Source organism: Apostichopus japonicus, chromosome 4 (assembly GCF_037975245.1).
Source record: "Apostichopus japonicus isolate 1M-3 chromosome 4, ASM3797524v1, whole genome shotgun sequence".
NCBI classification, from domain to species: domain Eukaryota; kingdom Metazoa; phylum Echinodermata; class Holothuroidea; order Aspidochirotida; family Stichopodidae; genus Apostichopus; species Apostichopus japonicus.
The window spans coordinates 15,648,051-15,672,068 of NC_092564.1; the positions used below are offsets into that span (position 1 = coordinate 15,648,051).

Below are 24,018 nucleotides of genomic sequence, written 5' to 3' on the forward strand. Positions count from 1 at the left end.
GAAAACAAGTGGTAACTATGACAATTTCATAAATACTTCAGTAGGAGAAATGTCATAGTCAAAAAGCAAGGAGCAAAAAGAAATGTTTAAAATTTTCTTTCTGACTAGAGCCATTATTACTTGAAGAAAACTTTCCTTTGGCAAGGGAGTTTTACAAAATTTATAGCTACACAATGATAATTTCATACACAACTCTGATCATTTGTCAAATGTCAATGTAATTATTGTGGCTAGTGAATACTAGTGATTTAGATATATGTGGCCTATTAACATTGATTCATAAATCTATAATCATAAATCTCTTCAATCATTATACAACCAAATTCACTTCTATCAAGAAATTTTCTTGATCACAGACATCTATTGGAGTAACATACATGTATTAGAGCAGCATGTCTCGTGTTTATTATAATCAAGTCAAGAGATTGTAAAATCTTCCAACAACATGTATAGCAATTGTTCATTAGGTGGGCTGTCAAAGTTTCAATCCAAATAAGGACATAATTGAAACAGAAATTCTGGAATCAGTTTCATTTCAAATAATCGAAGAAAAAAAATTGAAAACTTCCACTTTACTTATTTGGATGTGATTATTTCTGTTACGAATACATATCCGTTGTGAGAATCAAATGAATTTCATTTGATAACGCTTTTTAAATTTCACAAGAAGAAAAATATTCTATGAGGATATCATTGTCTGATCACTGCTTGGCAATTCTATTTTGTTTATTTGTTTATTTTGTATTTTTTGAAGCAGATATGGATCCAGTCAGGGGAGTCTGGGAGATATACTCTCCCCCCCCCCATTTTAACCCCACTCCCTCCCCAAGTTAACCCCACATAACATAAATTACAAATAAAACAAGGACTGTTACCACACCCTTGTGTGTTGGCCTTAATATAGACCTTGAAATAAATGTTTATTTTTAAATAAATTTGAAAAAAAAACAGTTGTTCCAACTGCACACCATTTTCACTTCACTTCAAGTTGCACTTTTCAACTGTACAGTGTTTGCTCAGTTATGTTCAGCATTAGGTATCTGGCATCATAAAAGGAAATTCAAGTGTGGTAATAATTTTTTTTATGTTTCTGAGCCACTGGAACTAACCTAGTAAAATGTATGCTTTATGGACTTTATATGGACTTTATGTTGGTTGCATTGATCAAAGTTCATGCATAGTAAAAATATGCCCAATTTTGAGCAGTAAATTCTATTGAATTGTTAAATGACCAGCTACAATAATAAAGTCAATCAAGTTGATTTAGTGACTTCAGTAGTGGCTTACTCGAAGCAACTTTCGGTTACAACTTGAGATGAAAAAAGTACTTAGAAAAGACAACAAAGTCTAATAAATACAACCATAATTCAATTCTTGACAACAGACAGTTGAATGGCCAAAAATCACTCCTACAGTACTCGGCAATGAATTTTAAGTAACCAGTGAAAATAGCCTGTGTGAAAAGTGAAGCACACCCTCGCACACCCCCCCCCTCCCCCAACCTCTCACACAAAGAGGATTGTCCTTAGATAGCACAAGGGCTTGACTTGCTCGTTTTGCTCATTTAACTATCATACAGTGCTATATGGAAATTAAAGACACTTGTGTTAAAGTGCTTTGTGACATGTGAGGCCACCCTTCAACAGCACGTTAGTTGAACATTGCTATCCTCACATAGGCAAGATATTTCAAAACAAACCTTCACAAGATCTGTCAATGTGTATCATAACACTTAAGTCTCTGTTTTTAAATACTGTACTCTGCCACATTTTTATGAAATGTTTTCAAAAACAGTATCAATGTTGTCAAAAGGCTAAGATTGTGTTATATGGTAGCTGAACAAATTGGATGTAAGATAGGGGTACGAGCCCTTCTCATTTTAGCATAATAAACTTTTAAGAGTTGATGTAACAAACAGAAAGCCAGTTAGCTTTGTGATTCCTAGCCATACAATTTGTTCAAATTTCAAAATACTGTAACTATCAGACTAATGTAGAACAGACGAGTTAAATTTGTCCAAGAATTAAGTGCAAACCAGAAAAGATTTGTAGAAATCCCCTGTGGGCATTAATCATATCATTGACTCATAAGGATTGAACATTATAGAATTTTAAACCAAAATGTTTCACTTTCCACAAAGAACAGTCTTTCTTTATGAAATATAGACACATTTTACCAACTTTGAGCTAGCAAATCCCTTTAATTAGTTGTTCAGAGTTACATGACATTGTTTACATACAGTGAAATATCTTTTATAAATGTGGCCACTTTTCCACCATTTGATATAACCTGTTGACTCCTGGAGCCAGTTTGCTCCTCCATTTGAGATAACCTGTTGACCCCTTGAAGCTCAGAGTGAGAAACCCTTATAGGAGGTTCAAGTGCATGTTTAAAGCAAGAGTATGGACTCTGAAGCAGATTTCATTACCTGGATGCCAGGGATGTTTTGTTGAAGACATATAGAGCCCCTCTAAAGTACTAAAAATCAAAGCATTGGAAGATTACCAGATTAATTGTAGCTTTAATTTTAAAGTTATCATATTCAAAAGGGTTTTCAGACTTTGATGACTATTGACCTCATGTGACCTTTCACCTCTACCAATTTCAATAGCATTCGCCATTTTTGCACTATCAAGCTGGATTCTACATACTAAGTTCAAGAAAGATGTACTTCTTGTGTTATCATGTTCACAACATTTTCAGACTTTCATCCAAACGTTGACCGCAAATAACCTATAACCTCCACAATTTTCAATAGGGTTCTTGCACTCAACAAGCTGAATCTGCATATCATGTATGAAGTTCAACAAAGATGTACTTTTTGAGTTATCATGTTCACAAAGTTTCAGATTTTGACCTCTGATGATCCCAAGAGACCATTGAACTTCACAGAAAGCAATACGCTTCTTGTACTCAATAAGACGAATCCACATACCAAGTGTGATGTAAATTCACAATTAACTTTTTGAGTTACTGTTTTTACAAGCAAGTGTCACATACTGTACACACACACACACACCATCACCATTGCATAGATTCCTTTGCCTTCAGCAAGGAATCAAAAACTGATATCATGAACAAAATCACATTTTCTGCACTTAAAATGGATTTTTTTTTTATTTAATGGATGAATATATTAAACAAAATTCTACTTCAGTAGACCCAGCAGGTACTTTCAATAAAGCCAAGTAGTTTGCCAAGTGGAATTCCTAAGATTCTGTTTTAAAGTACCAGTATTTGTACTGTATCTTGTGTAAATGCCATCTGTACTGCATACTGTATGCATACAAGTCTGACCATACAGCACTCACAGCAGTACATTTGTGCACACTGAGGAACAAGCAATCTGTATTATGGTCTGTAATTCTCAGGAATGCCGTATCCTACTGTTTTCCCTGCACAAACCACACCGTTTAAACGTTTTCAGGACAATATTTTGACCAAGCGGGTCACTTAACTGTGAAAGAAACCCTTAATTTGATCAAAGAAAGGTTTTCACCTACTTTAAGGCATATTCAAGGAAAGTGACCAAAAAAAAATACACTTATTAGATGACCACCATTTTGTCTGCAGGTGGAGGAAACAGTATCTGGTGACATAAATTAGTTGAAGTGGGTTTTCACTTTTCACATCAGTTGGCAGGTTAAACTGCAAACTTTGAAATATTGGCTAAATTGTTGCAAGTGATTAGCAAGGTACTTAGGTCACTAATGAGGACCTGCATAACTGGTTTGTGTCACTCAAGGAATACTCTATATTCTGGCACCTCAAAGGTAATTAATTCAGCATATTTTTTACTGCTATTAGAAAGAAGTCGCAGTCCTGACATACAAGCAGAAATTAGTGCTGAATGAGCTATAATTTATTATCTACTGCATTAAGAAGACTGCATAAATCAGAAGGTACAGTAGCTTACATATACCGACACAATTTCAGGCCATAACTCGTTAAAGGTGACCAAACTATCTTCTAATATCTAACCAAATGATCTCCAAGCATAAGGTGCGAATTGAATGTCATTAATATTTCAAGAGGGATTCGGGAATGTATATTTGTCAAGAAATGATATCTAAACACTATACGGTGGGGTACGTAACTTGGACTTTGCTCAGAGCATGAAGTACTACTTCCATGCTCAGGGATGTATCATAGTGTGAAACGAGACTGATATATTTATATTGTCTTCAATGCCATCATTAAAGAATATAACACAGTATGCCATTTGATGAGAGTTGGCAAAAAACTGTGCAATAGCCTTTTGGTTTCCAAACAAGATGGGACTAACAAATATGGATTAGTAGATTGATGCTATGAATAATAGCACCAGTACAATTGAAACTGATCCTGAAATGTGCACCTACAGGTGCTAACTGACTGAATTCATTGCTATATAAACTCACAAGTTACTGTTCAATAGTTGCAATAGATAACAAATCAAGTCATTTCAGAGAGCTCATAGTGATGCAAGGTGTGAAAGGTATCTAAGGATGGAGTCCTATTTGAGCTTCACAGAACTTGCAGCACTTTCAGAAAAATTCAGATATAATATAAGAAAAATACCTTATATTATTTTTTTGTCTCTTGGTTTGCCTTATATTTGTTTTAAGTCAGATTTTTTTTTATAATTTTTTATAAATTAATTTTAATAATTTTTTTAAGTAACTAAATGGTATTAACTGAGCAAAAACAGAATAGAATAAGACATACAAAAGACAGATTCTTTCGTCAGATGGAAACACAGGAAGGCCAAAACAGGAGAGTAAGTAAGAGAATAGCTTGACTTCAACAAAGGTTTTGGGGTGGGGTGTGGTGTGGGGAGGTAGACCTGGCACCACTCTCCCTCCTGCTCCCCGTAGACACCCATTTGCATGAGCCCATATACTTTCAGTTCAAACCAGAATAATGAGACAGACTTAATTTATTGCAAATTAATTCTTACTTATTGTGCAAGTTACTTAGTACTGACAACTCAAGCAGCTCTACAATATTAAACTTAAATTTCAATTCCTTTATTTCAGTATAAATCATATAAATATGATCAATTATATGTGAAAAACAAATAATTAATTGTATTTAAAAGTGATTAGAACAGAGAAAGATAAAAGTAAAATATATATGAAGGTATAAATACTAAACTGCTTCATAGGTTTATAACAAAGGATTTCAACTCAATTTTGAGTTAAAAGTGCAGCTCTATAAATATAGGAATTTTCAAAACAGTGTGATTCTAAAACTTGGTGTGATTGCAGAATTTCATACATTGTAGTTTGTCTTATTGCATAGGGAAGTCAATTCTACATGTAGAGGATGGTCTTTACAGGTAAGTATATTTTTTTGTAACTAAGTCTAACAAAGTCGTTTGTGGGGGCAACATTAACCTTATTTTCAAGAATATCATAATCTAAGCAAAATATATTTGCACAATATTTTAGGAAACTCTTAATTCTCTTATTGTCTTTAACATGTATAAAGTTTTACGAAAATGGGACTGCATAAATCATATGCGGTAAGATGGATGCATTGAAAACCTTCTTACATATTTCAATAGGAAAATGGGGGGGGGGGGCAATATTGGTTAATGTGGAACAATATAACATCATTTCACTAAGACCTTTCAAATATGTTTAGTAAAATGTAGCATATCATCAATGCAGACTCCTAAGTACATTGTGTGAGAAGAACACTGAACGCATGAACTGTGAATCATTGTTTTTTTCCTCTTTGTTTCTAGAACTTTAACCTTTATCTTTAATGTTAATATTTTCAAATATCATTTCTTTTGTTTGTTTTGGATAAAGAAGCAAATTCTTCTTGTCACACATCTTAACAACTTTCGTAATAAAATCAGGATAATCGCATTGATTTTGGCGATGTGTATGCTTGGAGGTATTACAAGATAAGACAGTGTCATCAGGATATTTAACAACAGAGCAGTGGAAGTCTGAATGTAATTTGTCAGTATAAATTGTGAATAATTGGGATGATATGGGACCTTGTGGGATGCCAATTTTAATTCAAGATGTAGAAGAATTTTCTTTCTGTAATTCTTTTGCCTGGACCAGCCTTGTATGAAATAGACCAACCAGTGAAGAAACCAACTTTCCTCAACAAACTGCGTAAGTCACTGATTAAGCGGTTCGTATCATAGCAAACAACAATAAAAAAAAAAGCTAACACAGATGTGTTAGCCAACAGCAACAATAGGCCTTTGACCAAAACAGACAAGCAAAAAAGACAACAACAAAAATGATAACGGAATTGTAAACTGAATGAATTTATTGTCATCTGCCTGAAGAGTGGTGATGCTACAATTTGCATGGAATCACCCTCAATAAAAGATACTTTTGACATGGGGGGAGGGGTCGTCCTCCCCTAAGCCCATTGCACCAGCCTACAAAATCGATTCCTTTTCTTGCTGTTTCAGGTTAAGCTGTACTGGTAGAATTTAAGCAATGCAGTGGAGACAGTTGACAAATTTTGTAAAACAGGCCTAAACATTGGATAGCAGAGTGTAAAATCAATCAAACACAGTAAAAACCAAGCTAAAGCAACAGCATGAACAGTCATCAGGCTACAAATACATGTAACAAACAATTTTATGATAATGCTGGGAACGCCTCTGGCCTTACTAACTTGAACTAGTGGGAGAGATTTGTAGAGGAACCATAGAAAGACAAAATATATTTTGGTTTAATTCTCAATATACTGGGGTTAGAAATTTACCTGTTCTTCAACCACATATGCAAAACACAACGGTGATGTTGACTCCAACATGTAACATATGTACTTAGTCAACTGTCATTATTTTGAGTTTGAAGTTTAGACATGCTTAGAATGAATGGCTGTAAACTGCATGATTCCAAATCAAAACATGTTTAAAGGCTTGAAGGAACAAACCATGAGGCTTCTTTTTGCAGTGGTAGGTTATTATCATACTTCAAATTCATCATTCCTTTACCTGCTTCCTGGCTAAAAGAATGTATCAGCCTACAATATTACTTAATAAGTGAGGTAAGCTTTCAGTTTCAAGACCAAACCTCTACTCCCGTCAATAAGCAAGGGAATCGCATACCCCTGAACTGCACTACTTTCTTTAACCTTACTAGCCTTATATTGCAAGAATTTTCTTGAATTTACTATTGCACTGTCTGTTTTCAAACCTTCCACCTGATGAACAACTCACTCACACTTTTCTTTTTGTAAATTCTGACTACAGAGAAGTCATAATTCATTGGAAACTGAAATTATTGTTCAGAACGTACCTTTATCTCAAAGAACAAGATTTGTCACTGTCATTGTAGCTCTTATAATAGGATGGGCCAAACTATAGATCATACAATTTAGCTAAGCCTTCTTACGTAGAGCAAATTCTATATTAGCACAGGCTATTAATAAATAACCTAAAGTCTAACTTAGTCATAGGCTAACATTAGACCATAAGTTTGTCTTCACTCAAACCTATCACCCAAATAATAAGAATATCACAAGCACAAAGCAGCTGTGTAAGGCCATCATTATTGTCTGTTTACAATCACAATCGGTAAACATTTTGCAGAACTTGCATCTTGTTTCTTTGACCAGCTGATCGGCATATTGACCGCTGGCTGCCTTATCACAATCGAAACTGAGGCTAAACAAATGGGTTTAATTCTGAGAACAGATCAATAATTCATCCCAGGTAACTGAACAAGAAGTGCCATTATTGGCAATGAGGCTTAAGTTTACAGATACCATTAATCGTTATGCTGCCTATATTGCAAATATCGACTGATACCAATATGGCAAACGATTATTGGTGCAACACCAGCCTAACTAATGGTAAATAAACTTAAGTTAAAGTAGAATCTATCAAATGAAAAGACTGATTAGTGACTTGGCTCCTACGAGAAAATTAGATCTAGGCTAGCACAGTCTAACTCTAACTTGTAACTGGCTAGCTGCTTAGTACTACTATTCTAACTAGTATTACCAAAGAAATATCTTTGGTATTACTAAGTTAGCCTTGACTACCTAGGCTAGGCTGGTCTTTCAACGTTAGGCTTGAACGTCGATATAGGGCCTAACCTTAGTACTATACTATAGTAGCCTTTTTTTTAAGGTTAAATACTGTGTAAGTTAAGATTGAAAAACACTTACAATCACGGAGTAGGGATACAAAATCAGTATTCTTAACGAAAAGAAGACGTTCGGCTTGAACGCTGGTTGTGATGAGAAGATCCTAAGAGTTAGAACTCAGAATTCTGTTTTATGATCGTCGACACCGTTACAGACGACAAGCTTTGGGTTATGTATGAAAAAAAGCACTTTGCAGTGTAAACACTGAATGACAAATTTAAAAGCATATCTTACGAAAACTTGTTATGGCGATGAGTATATGAATTGAGGGCGCCCTATCAGTATAAGTGATGTGAGGGTACGTTAAAATGGATTAACATTTGAGGACTGGGTGAAGAACCAACATAATAATCAAGCATATTTTAAAGGTCAATATCATTTAAAACCAAAACGTTATTTCTTTTTTCTTCCACAATTTATTGGCGACCCTCCAAATTTATTTTGCGACTCTAAAAAGGGTCGCCACCGCACTTTCGATAGAAGGGTTCAAGCAAAAAAATCCATAAACTACGAGATATTACTACATTGTGTTTGCTGGTGTAATTTTGTTGATGTAATAATACTTCATCACAATGCCTCATAACTCATTGGACTATATCTATAACCTTAACGTGATACAAATATATATAAATATATATATATATATATATATATATATATATATATATATATATACCTTTCTATGAATAAGCATTTTCAAGAAATAAGATTTTTAAAAACCTGATGTTCTTCTTTAGATGATGTCAGCTTGCAACCAAGGTCATATGTCTTGTTTTAATGTAGTCGGAGTTTGAAGGGGTTTCTATAAAACATTTTCCAGTGAATTATGATGCATCCCACGCCCCCTCCCCACTATTTTGATAAAGCTAAGTTTTATTTAAAAAGTTTCTCTTTAAAAAAAAAGTAGCTCTCACAGCTACGTACAAAAGAGAAGGTTGCAATGCTTCAGTCTTGGTGAGAACCCCTGTTCCACTTTACATTGGGATTCTAATGAAGTTTAACATAAACAGTAGTAGGCTAAGTTGAGATAAGGTTTAGTGTATTTCTTCAATTGGAAAGTGGGACACCAAGTCCTGAGGTAGGTGATAACCAGGCTCTTTGAAAAAAATGTTGGACTTTGAAGAGGGATACATAACAAATGTTGGCATATTTAAAGTTTCATACACCAGTCATGTAGTTTACAATTTCCGTAAAATTTTGGCATTAGTATTCTAACAAGGTGGTCAATCAGTTTGGTTTAGTCAACAGTGATTGTTAGACTGAATGCATTCCATTTCCATAGTATAGAGTTTCTTGTGCCATTTTTAGCTTGCATATCATGAAAACATTAATATTTTTGAACATCACAAGACCTTTAGAAAACCTGGACAATTTAGTTTGCAAATTAATTTTCATTGCAAACCTGGGATTAATCTAGAGGAATATAGTAACACTAGTTGAAATGCCTTCTTAAGCATTAGCCTAGAGTGTTCTGCATTTTTAAAACCATTTTTAGGAGATCAATTTGGAACAAAACAAAACAAAACATTTTGACCTTTTATCTGTTTAATGTATAAACACAAAGAAAATTACACAATACATGAAACAAATGAAATTAACAGTTCTTTGCATTAATCTACTTTGTCTAAAAATAAAACCATGATTGGACATAAATAAAACATGTCTTATATAAATGGCAAGATAGGCAAAAAGACATTATTTAATGCAAATGTACTTAAATTGCTGGCTATGATTATGTAGCAATATCACCAGAAAAATTATGCCTTGATCAGCTGCATTATGAAATAAAATTTTACTTAAACAAGAAATATGACTTTTAATGAAGGAAATGGAAAGCTGATTATGAATGACAAATTACACAGCAGCAAAACTCCTCAGTTTTTTTCTCCAAATATCTGGAAATCACTGAATTTTAGAAAGATAAAACAGAATTTAATAAAGAAGAATCAGGTCTCAGATCTCCTCCAAGTTGTCTCATCTTGAGATGCGGTATCTACAGGGTTCCACTTCTACATATTCACTTCTCTTAAACTAAACTTAAATTTTCTCTTCCCGGTAGCCAACCATTTCTTGTAATGTACTCAATATGAGGCTTCCAGTTCCTCACACCAATTTTGAGATCTGGAGGCTTCCCTTCTTGAGTTATTATCTTCACATGAAAAAAGGTAAACATGCATACTATTACCTTCACTAGCACCATGTACACTAGCACCATAACGAACTACAAAAAGCAAATGTAACCATTGTGTGTTAAGAAAAAGAACTGCTTGTCATCATTCTACCTCTCCCAGTTTAAGAGAAAGTATTTTAACCAAATCTGGAAGACATCTTTCTCCAATCTCAAAGCAGCAAGTTTGCATTAGGTCGACAATGATGACAGAGATGACAATTGATCAAACTAAGGCAACCTTCAGATAAATATTTTCAGCACAAGAAGGTTTATAATGAGCAATTTGATGAAATATCTCTGTTTGGTTCTCACAAATTTTGGCTCGGACATCTTTCATACTACTAAATGTGACTTACATGTAAATGGAAATTTGAAACATATCACATTTGTTTGATATTTTTTCTTAATTTCTTGCAACCAAACATGCCTAGTCAAAACAATAAACTACTGCACCTTGTTGTGGGGATCAATTAGCATAAAATTAATGGGGTAAAATCATCTCAAAATGGTGGCTTTAGAAATAATAACTTGACCGTTGGCCTCCTCATTTAGAGAAAAATGCAAGAACAATCCACCTCCCTACGCTACTGATTCTGTCAGTTCTTGCCTTTTACGAATTTTCTCCATGAGTTGATTTTTGGTCACTGTCATTAGTTTGCAATACTCTGGACTGTTCTTTTTCATCACATACTTAACTCTTGAAAAGTCCAGCTTGTCCTGTTTCTCTTTAACACAATTTTTAAGAACCATTTTCAGATTTTGACGAAACATTTCCAAATCTGATTGGAATCCATCTCCGTAATCTGCTATCTTCCTCCATAGGGTCCTGTTGACTTGCTCGTACAGGAGTTGGTCTGCAGAGTTCCATTCTCTTATGGCCTGACGGAGATGTTCGGGAAGCGAAGTAGTTCTGATCTGATCGGGACGCTGATTTTCAGGGATGTATAAAATATCTTCCATATTCCAACAGAATTCTCTCATCAAAACTATTAATGATTCGTCAAAGTATTCCGTGATCACGAAAAAGTTAAACTGCTGCTCTAGGGTTGAAATGTGCTTGAGAACAGTTTCCTTCACCTCTTGATTTTTCATGTCGAGTCCTAGGTCTCTCATTTGACTGTTATGACAATACAGCTCAGAATTTGGCGTCTTCACGTCCCCATTTTTCACGATCCTTTCATATCTCGCTGTGTAAAACTGCGACAATCTTAACCATTCTTCAATTTTAGCTGCCGTTTGAATATTCGCTTCTTGAAATCTTTCTGGCAGAGCCAAGAAGAACTTGTAATAGACAAAAGCCGATTCAAACTGTTCCACAGGATCTCGAACGCTTGTGATGTACTTAGCATCGGGCACCATCAGTGTGTCCATCGCTTTACGGTTGTAAGTTGTGTGCAGTGTGAACATGTTATATCTCAAGGAAGGAAGGAGGAAGTCTCTTGCACCCTGAGTCGAACCTAACTCCCAGATGAAACTGCGTCCGTATCTCACGTCCTTAGGTAAAAGAAACAAAAGTTTCCTCGAGTATCCAAAACGATTAACAATGTGTGCAAGAGTTGTACTACCGGTTTTGTGTGTCTTTATTAACACAACGTTTTCTACTGCTTCGTTGCAGGGGTGATTCGGAAACTGAAACTGGTCCAGGTGTTCTTGATTCTTGATCTGTTTGTGGTTTTGTTCTCTTCTGGACCCAGACAATGACATTCTGTTAGACAATTGAAAACAAAAAAAAAGACAAAAATTGTTAAACAAACTGCTTATCTATTAGAAAAAGCTAGTGTAGGTAAAAATAAAGGACTATATATCAAAAAAAGTTACCGTAAAGAAACAAAGAGAGCAAAGGTATTAAAGACAGTTTCAGGAAGTTCGATAAAAAAGTAGCTACTACACTTCAAAGGATGTTTTGTAGTTTAATTGATTATTCATAATAATATTTATGACCAGTACAGACGACTGTACATTGAACTATGAAAAACACTGATCTCTGAATGACTGTACAGTTACTACAGTGGCAAATATCTGATTATATAATGCTTGACTTCGTAAAAGTAAGTTGGCCCAAAGTTTCGATCCTAGCAGGATCTTCTTCAGAGGCTAAATGGCAAGTAGACTAACAGAAGAGACAAAAACACACAGAGAATACAGACAGGTTAATGAGCATGGTGAACACAAAGAGATAGATGTAAGAGGATTAGTAGACAAGGGATGGAGAGAAGAAAGAAAAGAACCAACAGGGGAAGAGGAGAGGTACAGTAGGAGATAAACAGTAGAGGGACAAAGAGAGGATTAAGGGAAGAGGGTAAGGGCAGTTTGCTAACAGTTTTATTTTTTCATATTTGACTTCCTCAGTTAAGTGTAAAATTAGTTGTTTGTAAGAAACTATCACCCTTTGCAATAGTTAAATTAAAACTCAGCATCTTATTTTTTGAAAACCATGGAATTTTATTGTATTTATAAGTATGAAACTGTTGGTCGATCAATTTGTGCAGTACAGTATGTACAGTAAAACTGTAACATTTCCAGGCAAGTATTATTTTGCTGTCAGATCTTGTGATTTCATTTCATTTCATTTATTTGTTTCTTCACAATATAAATACAGAGACGTTAACTAAGTGACAAAACATATCAACAACAGGAAAAATTTGTGAAGGGAGGCACTCCAAAAAACCCAGAGGACTTGTCTAGTAGATAAGTTAATAAAGAGAACAATACAAGAAAACAGTAACACTTATATCATTTGAGACTATATTGAGACTATATGGTTAAGAATGTAGTTAAGACTATTGAAAGAACATTTTAATTTCATTAACTATTAAGAACACATAACATATGATTCGAAGCATAACACTGACTTACGGTGACAAATAAGAATATCAATCAAACAAACAACTTACAACATTCTTATGGAATCTATCTTATTTCTCCAAAATAGTCCATTCCTCCAGACTTTTGTGCTTGAAAGCACCAGCAAGAAGACAATCATTACAATCCCTATGAGGGTTGAACGACGAAGGCAAAATCTATTCATCTGAAAACAAAATGAAGTAATTGTTTGCGTTAGGTTTATTGACTACGAGTTCCACTATACATACTAGAGTTTTTGGTGGATTTTGATTGGAAGCTGTTTTCATGATTTTCAATGCTTTTTAAAGTGATTAGGACTATTTTTCACATTATAGAAATGGAAAACATTTAACTTACTGTTCTGAGTTTCCACAATACTGTACTTACCAAAATGCATAAATTGGAGAATATGGAAATAATCATAATTTGAAGGTATTGTTCTCTAGTTTTACCAAAAAAATTCACTGCGTGGGAAGTAAACAGAAGTGCTAGAATCAAACTGTGCATTCTGACATGCATGGTACCTGTACTGTATAGCCTACACACGTATGGTTTGAAAATGCGTGATAACAATTTAACCTGTTGACATGTCAGTCACAAAATCTCAAAAGTTGGTTTTACAGTAGGTCATGTGGAAACTTTTGCAAAGGACTATTAAATGGTAATCCCATGATCCATGTGCTGTTCAACATATTTATAGCTGTGAAGGATGCATTAAGTTCAACAAAAGAAACATTTACCAATGTTTGGAAATCTTTAATCATACACATAAACTGAGTACAGTAAATACCTTATCCACTATCCACGAATAAGTAAATGACTAGAAAAATATCATGACAAGATAGCTGGCTAACTCAAAATGGTTCAGCAAAGGACTTGTGATACATGGGTCACTCATTTAAATCCCATTCTAGTGAATTAACTTCCATTCAAATTAAAGGGTGTTAAGACTTGCGCAAAAAGAAACGTCTCATGACGGTAATCTGATCTAGTTTCGAATGAGGTGTAACAGAAGTGTGAGACACCACCATCGATCCCAGAAAATACACACGCAGCTTGCTACCGTCGGTAATTAGACACTAGTGTACAGTCAATACATACAGGTCAATACCCACAGCACAGTGTAGCATGGTACGTGGGCTCATAACTGGCGCACTTAAGGATTTGATTGACGATGTCTATCAACGTTAAATCCAAATCACTCAACTGCATGCATTTTTCATATGTGTTGTTCCTCAGAAATGTAGACTCAAAATATTTATTGTTCTGTGCCTATGCAACATACAAATGAGAAGAATTTGACCACAAAATGTCTGCTGTGTCAAGTTTTTTCATACCCCGAAATTGACACATTCGTTGATAATTAGCTAACTGTATAGTGTAGGCCTTAATATGTCCATTGACTTTGGATGCTGTTTGCTATGCTCTGAACCTCTAAGCTCAGACAGGTCAGGTCCCAGAGAGTAGTGGTATTATATTGAGGTAATTTTGGTTATTTTTAGGGAGTAAGATTTCTAAATGACCAAAAACGTGCAAAACTGGGGGGAGGATGTTAAAAGCTTAAAAAAAAAATTTGATCAGCCTATAACTTAAAGTTAAATGGATTCAAACTCATGAAATATGTAACTCTGCTTGACTGCTAAAAGTTTAGGTTGCCTGCTATAACGTTGCGAGTGACATTTGAAGGTGTGTCAATTACGAAGGTGCATCAATTATGAAGCCTTTACTATACATAGCAGCGATGGACAGCTCAAGTCCAGCTAAAGATAACAAGGTATCACGTTTCATTACTGTCTGCATTTTGTAGCGACAAGAAGAAAACTTCACTTGCAAGCAACGGAAAGGTAACTTTTTCAGAGCGTGGCACGCAGTTTGGGGCGAGTCTTCAATGCCTTTAAGTGCATTAATAAAGTGGTAAGAAATTGTATCAATTGCTAGAGATTCTTGCAATGAAACAAAAAAGTTGTATAGGCCCACTGTATGCTATCACATGAATGAGTTGACCAGTTATATATCCCATACTACAGGCCTTCTTTTTAAAATATAAAATTCATAGCAATTATTTGCCTTCTCAAACTTCACAATAGAAATTATTTTAGGTAGGCTAAGAGAAACTGTTTCTTGTTGGAGACACTGCTTCAGATTAATTCGAGTTGAGCTTGGTTTGCCAACAACATACTGTACATAGTTACAACAGTCAGAATGAAAGCTTAATTTGGCTAACTCATCTACTGTACACCTAAATGGGTAACTTATACTTTCTCTCCTTTTAACATATGTTTTTGGCCTAACTTTAGAATCCGTACCATATGAATGGGAAAGCTTACTAGGGGCTAGGAATTAGGGTTAGGAAGTAGGGTTAGGGGTTAGGAAGTAGGGTTAGGAAGTAGGGTTATGGGTTAGGAATGGTACAGATTCTAAATTAGTACCATGTTTTTTCCATAAATATATTACCTTTCAAGCGTTCGGATTCTATTCCTTCACGCATTTCGAAGTAAAAGTACTTGGGCTGGTTTCCAGTTAGTTAGCCATGGAACGTGGCGCCACAACTACATGGCATTGGTACTAGTGATAGTGATACTGATAGTGATAGGCCTATCCTAAGGTTGAGTACCAATTGCTGAATCATATTGTGAACTGCAGATTGTTGGTATCCATCATCCTACAAATCCATCTCCCTTCTCAACCACTTCACCATCTGGCACCGTGGAACCATTCTAAGAAGATGTTTGTTATGATGACACATTACATTTAACGTAGTGTTTATGTTGAAATGTTTTTGGTTGCGTCAGGTTATTGTTAGTAAAATCAAACCTGGATTGAGTACGTATATATAGTAAACACAGAACCTCGCCGACGGACTTAGTTTTCCTTCGTCTCTGTATAGTGAACATTATTCAAAGTAAGGACGTAGACAACGTACGCAGGCAAGAATTAGCATAGAGGCTATCCGTTCCCTCAAGATCTTACAAACAAAAACATTGCCATACCAGTATTACTAACAAAGCCTCCACGCCAAACTACTCTTAGGAATCTGAGTTTCAAGCAAGTTATGAACTTTGTGCAAACTTTAAAAAATGACCAAATATTTCATATATGATATGGCCGAGCCATTTATAAAAAAGGATTAATGAACACTGCTACTGTAGCACAGTCATCCTATGTTAGGCCATGTAAAGTATTTGACCGAGCCTAAGCTGCAGTAGTCTCTAGGACCATGGAGGTAAAACCTCCATGCTAGGACTATTCTGAATTGGGATAGTTGTTCCTGGTTTAATATGGGCCACAGGTATGCTTATGAACTATGAGCTGGTGTAGGTCAGATAAGTTAATAATTGATTATGCTTGACAACACAGGGTCAGAAATGATCAACTGTCTGTAAGCTTCATCTGTTAGTGTTAGACTTTAGAGGAGTATAATTTTTTCAAGTTTTTGTGTGGGAAATGGGAATGTTGCACAGCAAAGGAATATACATGATCATACATGACTGAGACCAGGAATAAACCTTATCCACATCCATTTGAAATTTCTCAGAATTGCTCTTGGAAGAAACCTCAGAAAACAGTTTGGTGTCATCAGCAAACTTCTTAGCTACACACAAATATCTGTCAACAAACAACAAGGGACCCAAAACAGACCCTTGTGGAGCCCCACTAGTAACGTCCTGCCAAGAAGAAGCAAAGCCTTTAATTACCACCCTCTGTTTCCTATTACCAAGCCAATTCTCGATCCAAGACAGTAAAAACCCCATTGAAACCCATACTCTTCAGCCTAAATAAAAGACGCTGGTGGGGAACTTTATCAAAGGCCTTCTGGAAATCCAAGAACAAAACATCTACAGACTTCTGCCTATTTAGTGAGCTTGTTGCATCTTCCATAAACTCAAGAATATTAGTGAGACAAGACCTTTTTTGACACAAGCCATGTTGAGACTCTCTGATCAAAGACTGACTACTGAAGTGACTGACCATAGACTTTTTAACAATAGACTCCACGACCTTACAAACAACACTAGTGCGACCAACAGGCCTTTAATTACAGGGCATAGACTAAGCACCCTTCTTGAAAGTCATTAAAGATAAGATATAAGTTAACATAATTTCAACATTCATCTAGCACACTGACTCAACAGCAAATACGATTCATTGGAAATTATAATTGTGCAATAGGGTATATGATTTACCAATGTTTTCATTGGTGTTATAAACACTGTTGAAGGGGTATTAGTTGGTTAGCAGATCTAACCAAATATATGAAGCAAAACAGATTTCTTGTCAATTCTTGTCTCCAAAATATCGTTTTTCAGTTGGGCGATGAAATGCAACCGAAAAAGAAATTGCAAGATGACAAAGCATCATCTGAGAAGATCAGATCGTCCAGTGGACCAGAAGTAAAAACAAGTTTAGATGGGGACACCCAAGATGGATCATTGGCAGACAAATTTTTGGAAATAATGGATGATTTTTCTGAGGAGCTTGGTAACCTTTCCTTCGGGGAACGTGTCTGTTATATCTACAATCCGTTACAGTATGCGAAAGAAACTCATGAAGATTTTATTCGGAAGTACTGTCAATCCACAAAGAAAGTGTTATTCCTTGGCATGAACCCTGGGCCTTTTGGCATGGCACAAAATGGAGTATGTTTCAAACCAATTTTAATTTTACTGTAAATTCACCAAAAAAAAGTCTTTAATACCGTCACAGTTGACCTCAAGTTTTAGCATTCTCAAAAAATACCTGTTTTGAAAAGTACTTTTCTTTGGCAAACATTTTGGAGATTCTGTTGAATGTGTTTGTGATGAAGATGCTTTATGAATGTGGCCATATAAAGGCCAAAAATAAATAAAATAGAGTTGGAATATGTTGGAGCATTGGTGACTTATTTAGTTATTGCTAGGGAACAATACCAAAGACCTTTAACAAAATTCGCATGTGGCCACTATCATGAGTTATTTGTTACTTCTCCATGTCGAATATTACCAGTAAAATATGCAAATCAAGTAATCAGCCAAACCCTGTGAACCATAAAGCTCTTAAAATCTCTCTTAAATTATAGTGAAGCAAGATGATTATCTTCTAATTACAGTTTTCATTCTTGCAACAAAAGCCTGTGGTATCAGACTTTTTTTCTTCTCTCTTTTACTAGGTTCCATTCGGCGAGCGAGATCATGTCGTTGACTGGCTGAAAATTGAAGGAGATGTAGGCAAACCGGAAAGAGAACATCCCAAGAGGCAAATTCAAGGCTTAGAATGCCCTAGAAAGGAGGTCAGTGGACGGAGGTTTTGGGACTTGTGGAAGCAACTCTGCAAAACCCCCCAGAGGTTCTTTGAGAATGGCTTCGTCTACAATCATTGCCCGTTGGTCTTTATGTCTGATTCGGGGAAGAACATCACACCACCGACTTTACCCGTCAAAGAAAGGGAACCGTTAAATGTACTCTGCAATGAAATGTTAATCAAACTGATCACACTACTCAAAGTCGAGGTGGTGGTAGGGATCGGAAAATTTGCCAAGGAGAGAGCTGAGAAGGTGATATCCGCAGCGGGATTAGACGGTGTTCGAGTGGAACTGATATTACATCCGAGTCCTGCTAATCCACAGGCCAATAAGGGGTGGGATGGCATCGTCAAGAAGCAGCTCAAAGATATTGACGTTTTGAAATACTTTGTCGACTGATCGATGGATACGACATTTTTCTCGGGGAATAGCTTGATAGCTTCGTTCACTCCAAGGATGAGAGGCAAAACAAACTAAAAATGGCTCATATGCAGTCTGCATGGTCTTGGATGAGCACCGGTCATAGAGGAACGTCTGAGGTACTTCCGTACATCAGACAGTTGCTTTTAAATGACTCTTCAGAGAGATGGACAAATATGTTGTATTCAAGACAACATTCCACAAACTATGGGTACAATGCAACAATGGGCTATGAAATATTTCGATGGGTTGTGGGATTTTGCAGACAAATTTTTTTCTTTTAGTTTTTGGAGCCTGCAAGCATCCATAGTCCTAGCTAGTTTTCTTGCATTGATTCCAAAGGGTGGGGGTCTGCTGGGTGGTGGCTTGGCCCTCATGGAAGCTCCATGGGCTATATCTTTGCAGACCACTGGTGTGAGTACCAATTTTAACATGCTACTTGTCATTTCCAATGGGGATTCTTAAACAGGTTTTAAAATATATTAGATGGTTACTGTGAAAGGAAGATAATATAAAATCCCTTGGCTTTCACTTGGTTGTTTCAGCAAATTCTTGCATTATTATGTGCAGTATATATGGAATTTGTTTTGTACGATTTTATATATTTTGTATAATTTTACACTTTTATCTTGCATTCCTGATGAATAATTTGGTAATTCTAACAATCATGCATGTGATGATACACCCCTCCCCATCCCCCAGAATCCAACCCTCTTTAACTAAAAGTTGACCTCATGTTACCATCTCTATTTATTACTAAATTAACAAATATGTGCTGTATTAAATGCCTCTGCCACAGATCTTACAGAATGGCTGGCTATACTTAGTCATCATCAATGTCACTTTTTTATTTACTTTGACCAGTCACATTTGGTTGTAACTTATTCCATGTTTAGCATTTAGCAAATGATGGTTAAACACATATGAAGGATGAAATCTTTCCACATTCAGATTCTCCAATTAGTTTAACTGGAAGTGTGTAACTAAAGGTATGTGAGGTGCTTTTCTCAATATAACAGGAGAACAACATATTGTAATTGAGTAGAAATCCTTCACTAACATTAATTCATCAATTAAAATGAGTGAGTGATGTGACAGTGTCATTCTCAAAATAAATTGAGAAGTCAAAATAAACTTTGTTGCTGTAAAAACCCCTAATAAATAAATGGAAGATTCCGTCCGGGGACAAAAGGGACTTATCCCAAATGTATGCTACTTATATAATGTATGTTTAAGTATGTTATAGATTTATCAATATCCAACTATACAATGTGTAAGACAATCTAGGGAAACTCATGTGGCATTTGAATTTATGCACCGAAACTGTTATTAGTTACGTACAGTTTTACCCTCATCATTTTTTGGTTGGTTTAGTCAACTTACAGGTTATAACAAGAATTCTTTGAAATAGTGATTTTTTATAAGTTTTGAGGAATTTGAGATAAAGCATAATGTTTTTATCAGGTCATATCAAATCTGGGTTTCATTCACTACCTCAGTACATTGATAAAGAAAAACTAAAGAAGCAAAACAGTTTACAATTTACATTTTAAATATGTATTTCTGTGTCTTTGTCTGCAAATGTAACAAATGGATCCATTGTATCATTCATTGTCCAATAAACTGAAATATCGATGACAAATCGGGTTTTCCTTCTTTCTTTTTTCCTTTTACAATTGTTTAAATTTTGAATGTTACACATAATCGTGACGATGTGAAGTCATCAAGTGTGTGTCACGAGTCCCTTGGATTGGGAATACATCCTGTATACAAGGTCATCAGGTCAAAGGTCGGGAGCAATCTGCTGTGCACCGATATAAAAGGTAACTGGAATACTACATTTATAACAACTTTAATGATGTTGACATCAGAAATTCGAATTCATGGAATATTTACAAAAAAAAATGAATGAATTAGTTCAATATACTTAATGAGAGACAAGCTCATTCAATCATTCATGTGAAAGCAATTTACATTTAAATATCTCTTAATATTTATTTACACAAAAACTTCTTCATTAAACCAATATCTTTCATAACAATACTAGTAAAAATCATTTGCTTAATCAGCCAAAGGGAACAGTGCAAGGATTGGTCCCTCTTGTTGCGAAAGAAAGTTTCAAGTTTCCACTGATATTAAAGGGACTTTCTCAGCAGAAAAGTCACCCAAGAAAGAGCCTTAGCACAAAAACACAGACAACTTGATCCACTCTCGACCCCTTACGTGGAGACTGTCACGTCTTCATGTTTCCAACCTCTTATCCCTCACATTTTACACAGGATTATTTCAAGTCTTAAAAGTATTAAAGTTTCACATAAAATGTATCAATTACACAAAGTTAACTTTACCCTTCACCTTACTTATACATAACAGGTACTGTCACACTTTTAACAGCTGTCATGGATAATTTTGAGAGTATCTAAACCTATCTAATCTGAACTTGAAGAGTGTTCAAGAAAGATCTTCGACAAAGAAAACTCCCTCTAGCATATGTTAGCAAAATACTGTTTTTTTGATGAGCCTGATTCTACAGATATGCATGGTATTGATTCCAGGAAACGTTGTCCGAACAGCAAATTCGGTTTTTATTTACACAGCTTCACTTTGCACAATGAAAGAACTGAGCATCAACTTTACATTCTGAGGCATTTTGGTAATTTTTTCACCCATTGTACCAGAATTATACCTTATAGTTTATGGCATGGTCAAAGTTAGAGTTGGAGGATAAAACTATACCTAGGAACAAAAATCAAAGTTATCGTCGTTACCTCGGACCTTTAAAGTAACATTTGTTCGCTTAGCATCGCGAAGTTACAGTACACCATCCTACCAGTGGTCATTACGAGTTATGAAATATATCTTGAAAATTCTTTGGTCGTTTTGAAGAGCCCAATGCAGCCTTTTGAACTGGAAGCTTTTACCGATGACAAATCCTTTTAGAGCTGGACTTTGATGGGGTCGCGGATTCTCTGTTTTTGCGTCGCTGCAGAGATCCGGATCTCGTTGCTACGGCTATTTGAGTGGTCTCGGTAGCAATCCTACCGAAGTAAAAAGAAAAATTAAAATGTTTCTTGGTTAGTATAAAGCAGCATAGCATTAAAAGAGAAATGCAAGGAATTTTATAGAAGTTCAAATACATAAAAATCTTTGCAAATTTCCTGGTCTTACTGTTTGGTTGTCCAAAACTTGTAGCAATATAACAAAGAAATGACCCATATGTACACTGTAGGAGAGATGTGTAGGTTTGGTGAATAGAACACTGATATGTACACTGTAGGAGAGATGTGTAGGTTTGGTGAATAGAACACTGATATGTACACTGTAGGAGAGATGTGTAGGTTTGGTGAATAGAACACCAATGTGTTCACTGTAGGAGAGATGTGTAGGTTTGGTGAATAGAACACCGATATGTACACTGTAGGAGAGATGTGTAGGTTTGGTGAATAGAACACCGATATGTACACTGTAGGAGAGATGTGTAGGTTTGGTGAATAGAACACCAGCTTTGGGCGAATAAAAACTCCCCATGTGGTGGATCAATGGGTCATAGGCCTATGACAATTTTTTCCAGTACCCCCAAAGTGACACCAAGTTATCATTCTACCTATTCGGGGCAGTCAGTTCCGATGCTATCTGAAGTTGATGTTAACCACTCATCGTCCATAGGACAACCACCAAAGCTGATTTTTCGTCATCAAATCAGAAATTTGGTCTTTTCAGACAATCAGACTACCATTAAAATATTTGCCCTGGCTAAACCTCACCTACCAACCTCGGTCGGATTAAACGTTCAGAAGAGAATTATAAAAATAAACAATGTGACTTTAAAAATCTGAAGCGTACCTTTCCAGGATGGATCTCACTTCCGATAAAAGAAACAGGGATGGATCCGGAGATGGTGACTTGATGAGAAAATCTGCAATGTATTCTGGCTTCAGGCACAGAGTCCCATTGGAAACAATCTGCTCAAAGTCAACCTGTAAAAGGGACGTATGTTTCATGTTTACTTCACCACTGGGTTGTTAATATGAAACTTATTTATGGAGTAGTCCAGGCTAAGGTGAAAGGTACTGGTATTTTGTTATCAAATGAGGGCAAAGCTGAAAGTTAAAAATAGTTGTGTGCTTGTGCTAGGAAACAGAAAGTAACATGAAATACTCCTTTTGTTGTACCTCCTACAGGCCCTCCTTTGTCTATTCTATGGAGGTGGGGGGCGGGGGGGGGTCATCATTCCCATTTCTTCTGGGTTTTTCTTCATTCAGTGATGGAAGAACATGAATCAAGACTAGCAAGGAAGTGTTGCCAAGCTCTTAACTTATCACAGAAATGTTAATGGTAACATATATAAGTTATATTGTGATTGTAATTAGCAAGTTCAATTGGGGGGGGGAGGGAGTTAGAGGGGGATGGAGGAGAGGGAGGGGCAAAATCACTTTGTTAATTACTTCCCTGTATCACTATAATCAGTTTTTTTTACCAATCTTACCATATCTTTCACTCCTTTCATTTTAGATGAACTCAGGAACAAATGCGTGGCTTCTGAGGAGCTTGCAGGGAAAGGAACCCTTGTGGTCAGGACGACCCCACAACCTGCCTCTAGTATCCTCTTTAAACCCTTCTCTTTTGATTCCTCTACCACCAGCAGGACCTTCCAACCGTCAAATGCGCCGTGGTGGTCCTGTCGAAATGAAGAGAGACGAGAATAGACGTTATTTTATGGGAGGTGGATGAAAGAAAACTTTCAAAGTTTTCATTCTTGTATCAATAAAGCTGTAGCAATGGAACCTATGTTATAAATAATGAAACCTTAAAATTTTCATGTTTCAGTATTTTGTACATGATGTTATTTAAACTGATATAATGATATTTCTTCTTTTTGAGAGTCAACTATCATTTCTTTGCATTTTTGAGAGTCAATATCAGTGTAAATTCACATTCACAACTTTTTTACAATTTGAGGCTTTTTATTATATTTTTATATACAAATGATAAAGATACAAGTATGATATTAACCATTGATAAAAAAAGCCCATAGGCTGTATGGTTAAAGTAACCTTGAACTAGACAGTCTGGAATTACAATCACTTCGAGTTGGACAATTTTTTTTAATAATCTGGTACTTTCATGTCCTGCTTGGAAGGACTCATAACTGACAATATGAGCAGTATGAAAATCCTGTTTCTATTAGATA

General features: G+C 35.7%; 4 protein-coding genes across 8 annotated transcripts in view; 1 reads left to right on the forward strand and 3 right to left on the reverse strand.

Annotated features, from left to right (window-relative positions):
* Nucleotides 1-8,306, reverse strand: part of LOC139966572 (tight junction protein ZO-1-like) — a 58,797-nt gene extending 50,491 nt beyond the window's left edge. The window contains exon 1 of the mRNA XM_071969745.1: nt 8,137-8,306. The gene's annotated coding sequence lies outside the window, so the exon portion shown is untranslated. The remainder of the gene's footprint in view (nt 1-8,136) is intronic.
* The window catches only part of LOC139966575 (single-strand selective monofunctional uracil DNA glycosylase-like), a 108,407-nt gene extending 86,978 nt beyond the window's left edge, over nt 1-21,429 (forward strand). Inside the window, exons 1-3 of one of the 4 annotated variants that reach the window (XM_071969756.1) lie at nt 16,037-16,174; nt 17,437-17,766; nt 18,276-21,429. In XM_071969756.1, the coding sequence (XP_071825857.1) occupies nt 17,449-17,766; nt 18,276-18,806 (849 nt within the window). In that variant the 5' untranslated portion in view covers nt 16,037-16,174; nt 17,437-17,448 and the 3' untranslated portion in view covers nt 18,807-21,429. The other 3 variants (XM_071969754.1, XM_071969757.1, XM_071969753.1) reach the window with 3 other exon arrangements.
* On the reverse strand, nt 9,643-15,992 carry LOC139966574 (galactose-3-O-sulfotransferase 3-like). The gene is made up of 3 exons (XM_071969752.1): nt 15,584-15,992; nt 13,180-13,313; nt 9,643-11,990 (listed from the first exon to the last, which is right to left on the reverse strand). Exons 2-3 carry the CDS (start codon nt 13,311-13,313, stop codon nt 10,865-10,867), a joined length of 1,260 nt encoding a protein of 419 aa, XP_071825853.1. The 5' UTR covers nt 15,584-15,992; the 3' UTR covers nt 9,643-10,864.
* Nucleotides 20,369-24,018, reverse strand: part of LOC139966571 (DNA topoisomerase 2-binding protein 1-like) — a 32,427-nt gene continuing 28,777 nt past the window's right edge. For both annotated transcript variants that reach the window (XM_071969744.1, XM_071969743.1), the window contains exons 30-32: nt 23,314-23,505; nt 22,671-22,804; nt 20,369-21,865 (exon numbers count right to left, since the gene is read on the reverse strand). In XM_071969744.1, coding sequence (XP_071825845.1) covers nt 21,745-21,865; nt 22,671-22,804; nt 23,314-23,505 — 447 coding nt within the window. In that variant the 3' untranslated portion in view covers nt 20,369-21,744. The remainder of the gene's footprint in view (nt 21,866-22,670; nt 22,805-23,313; nt 23,506-24,018) is intronic.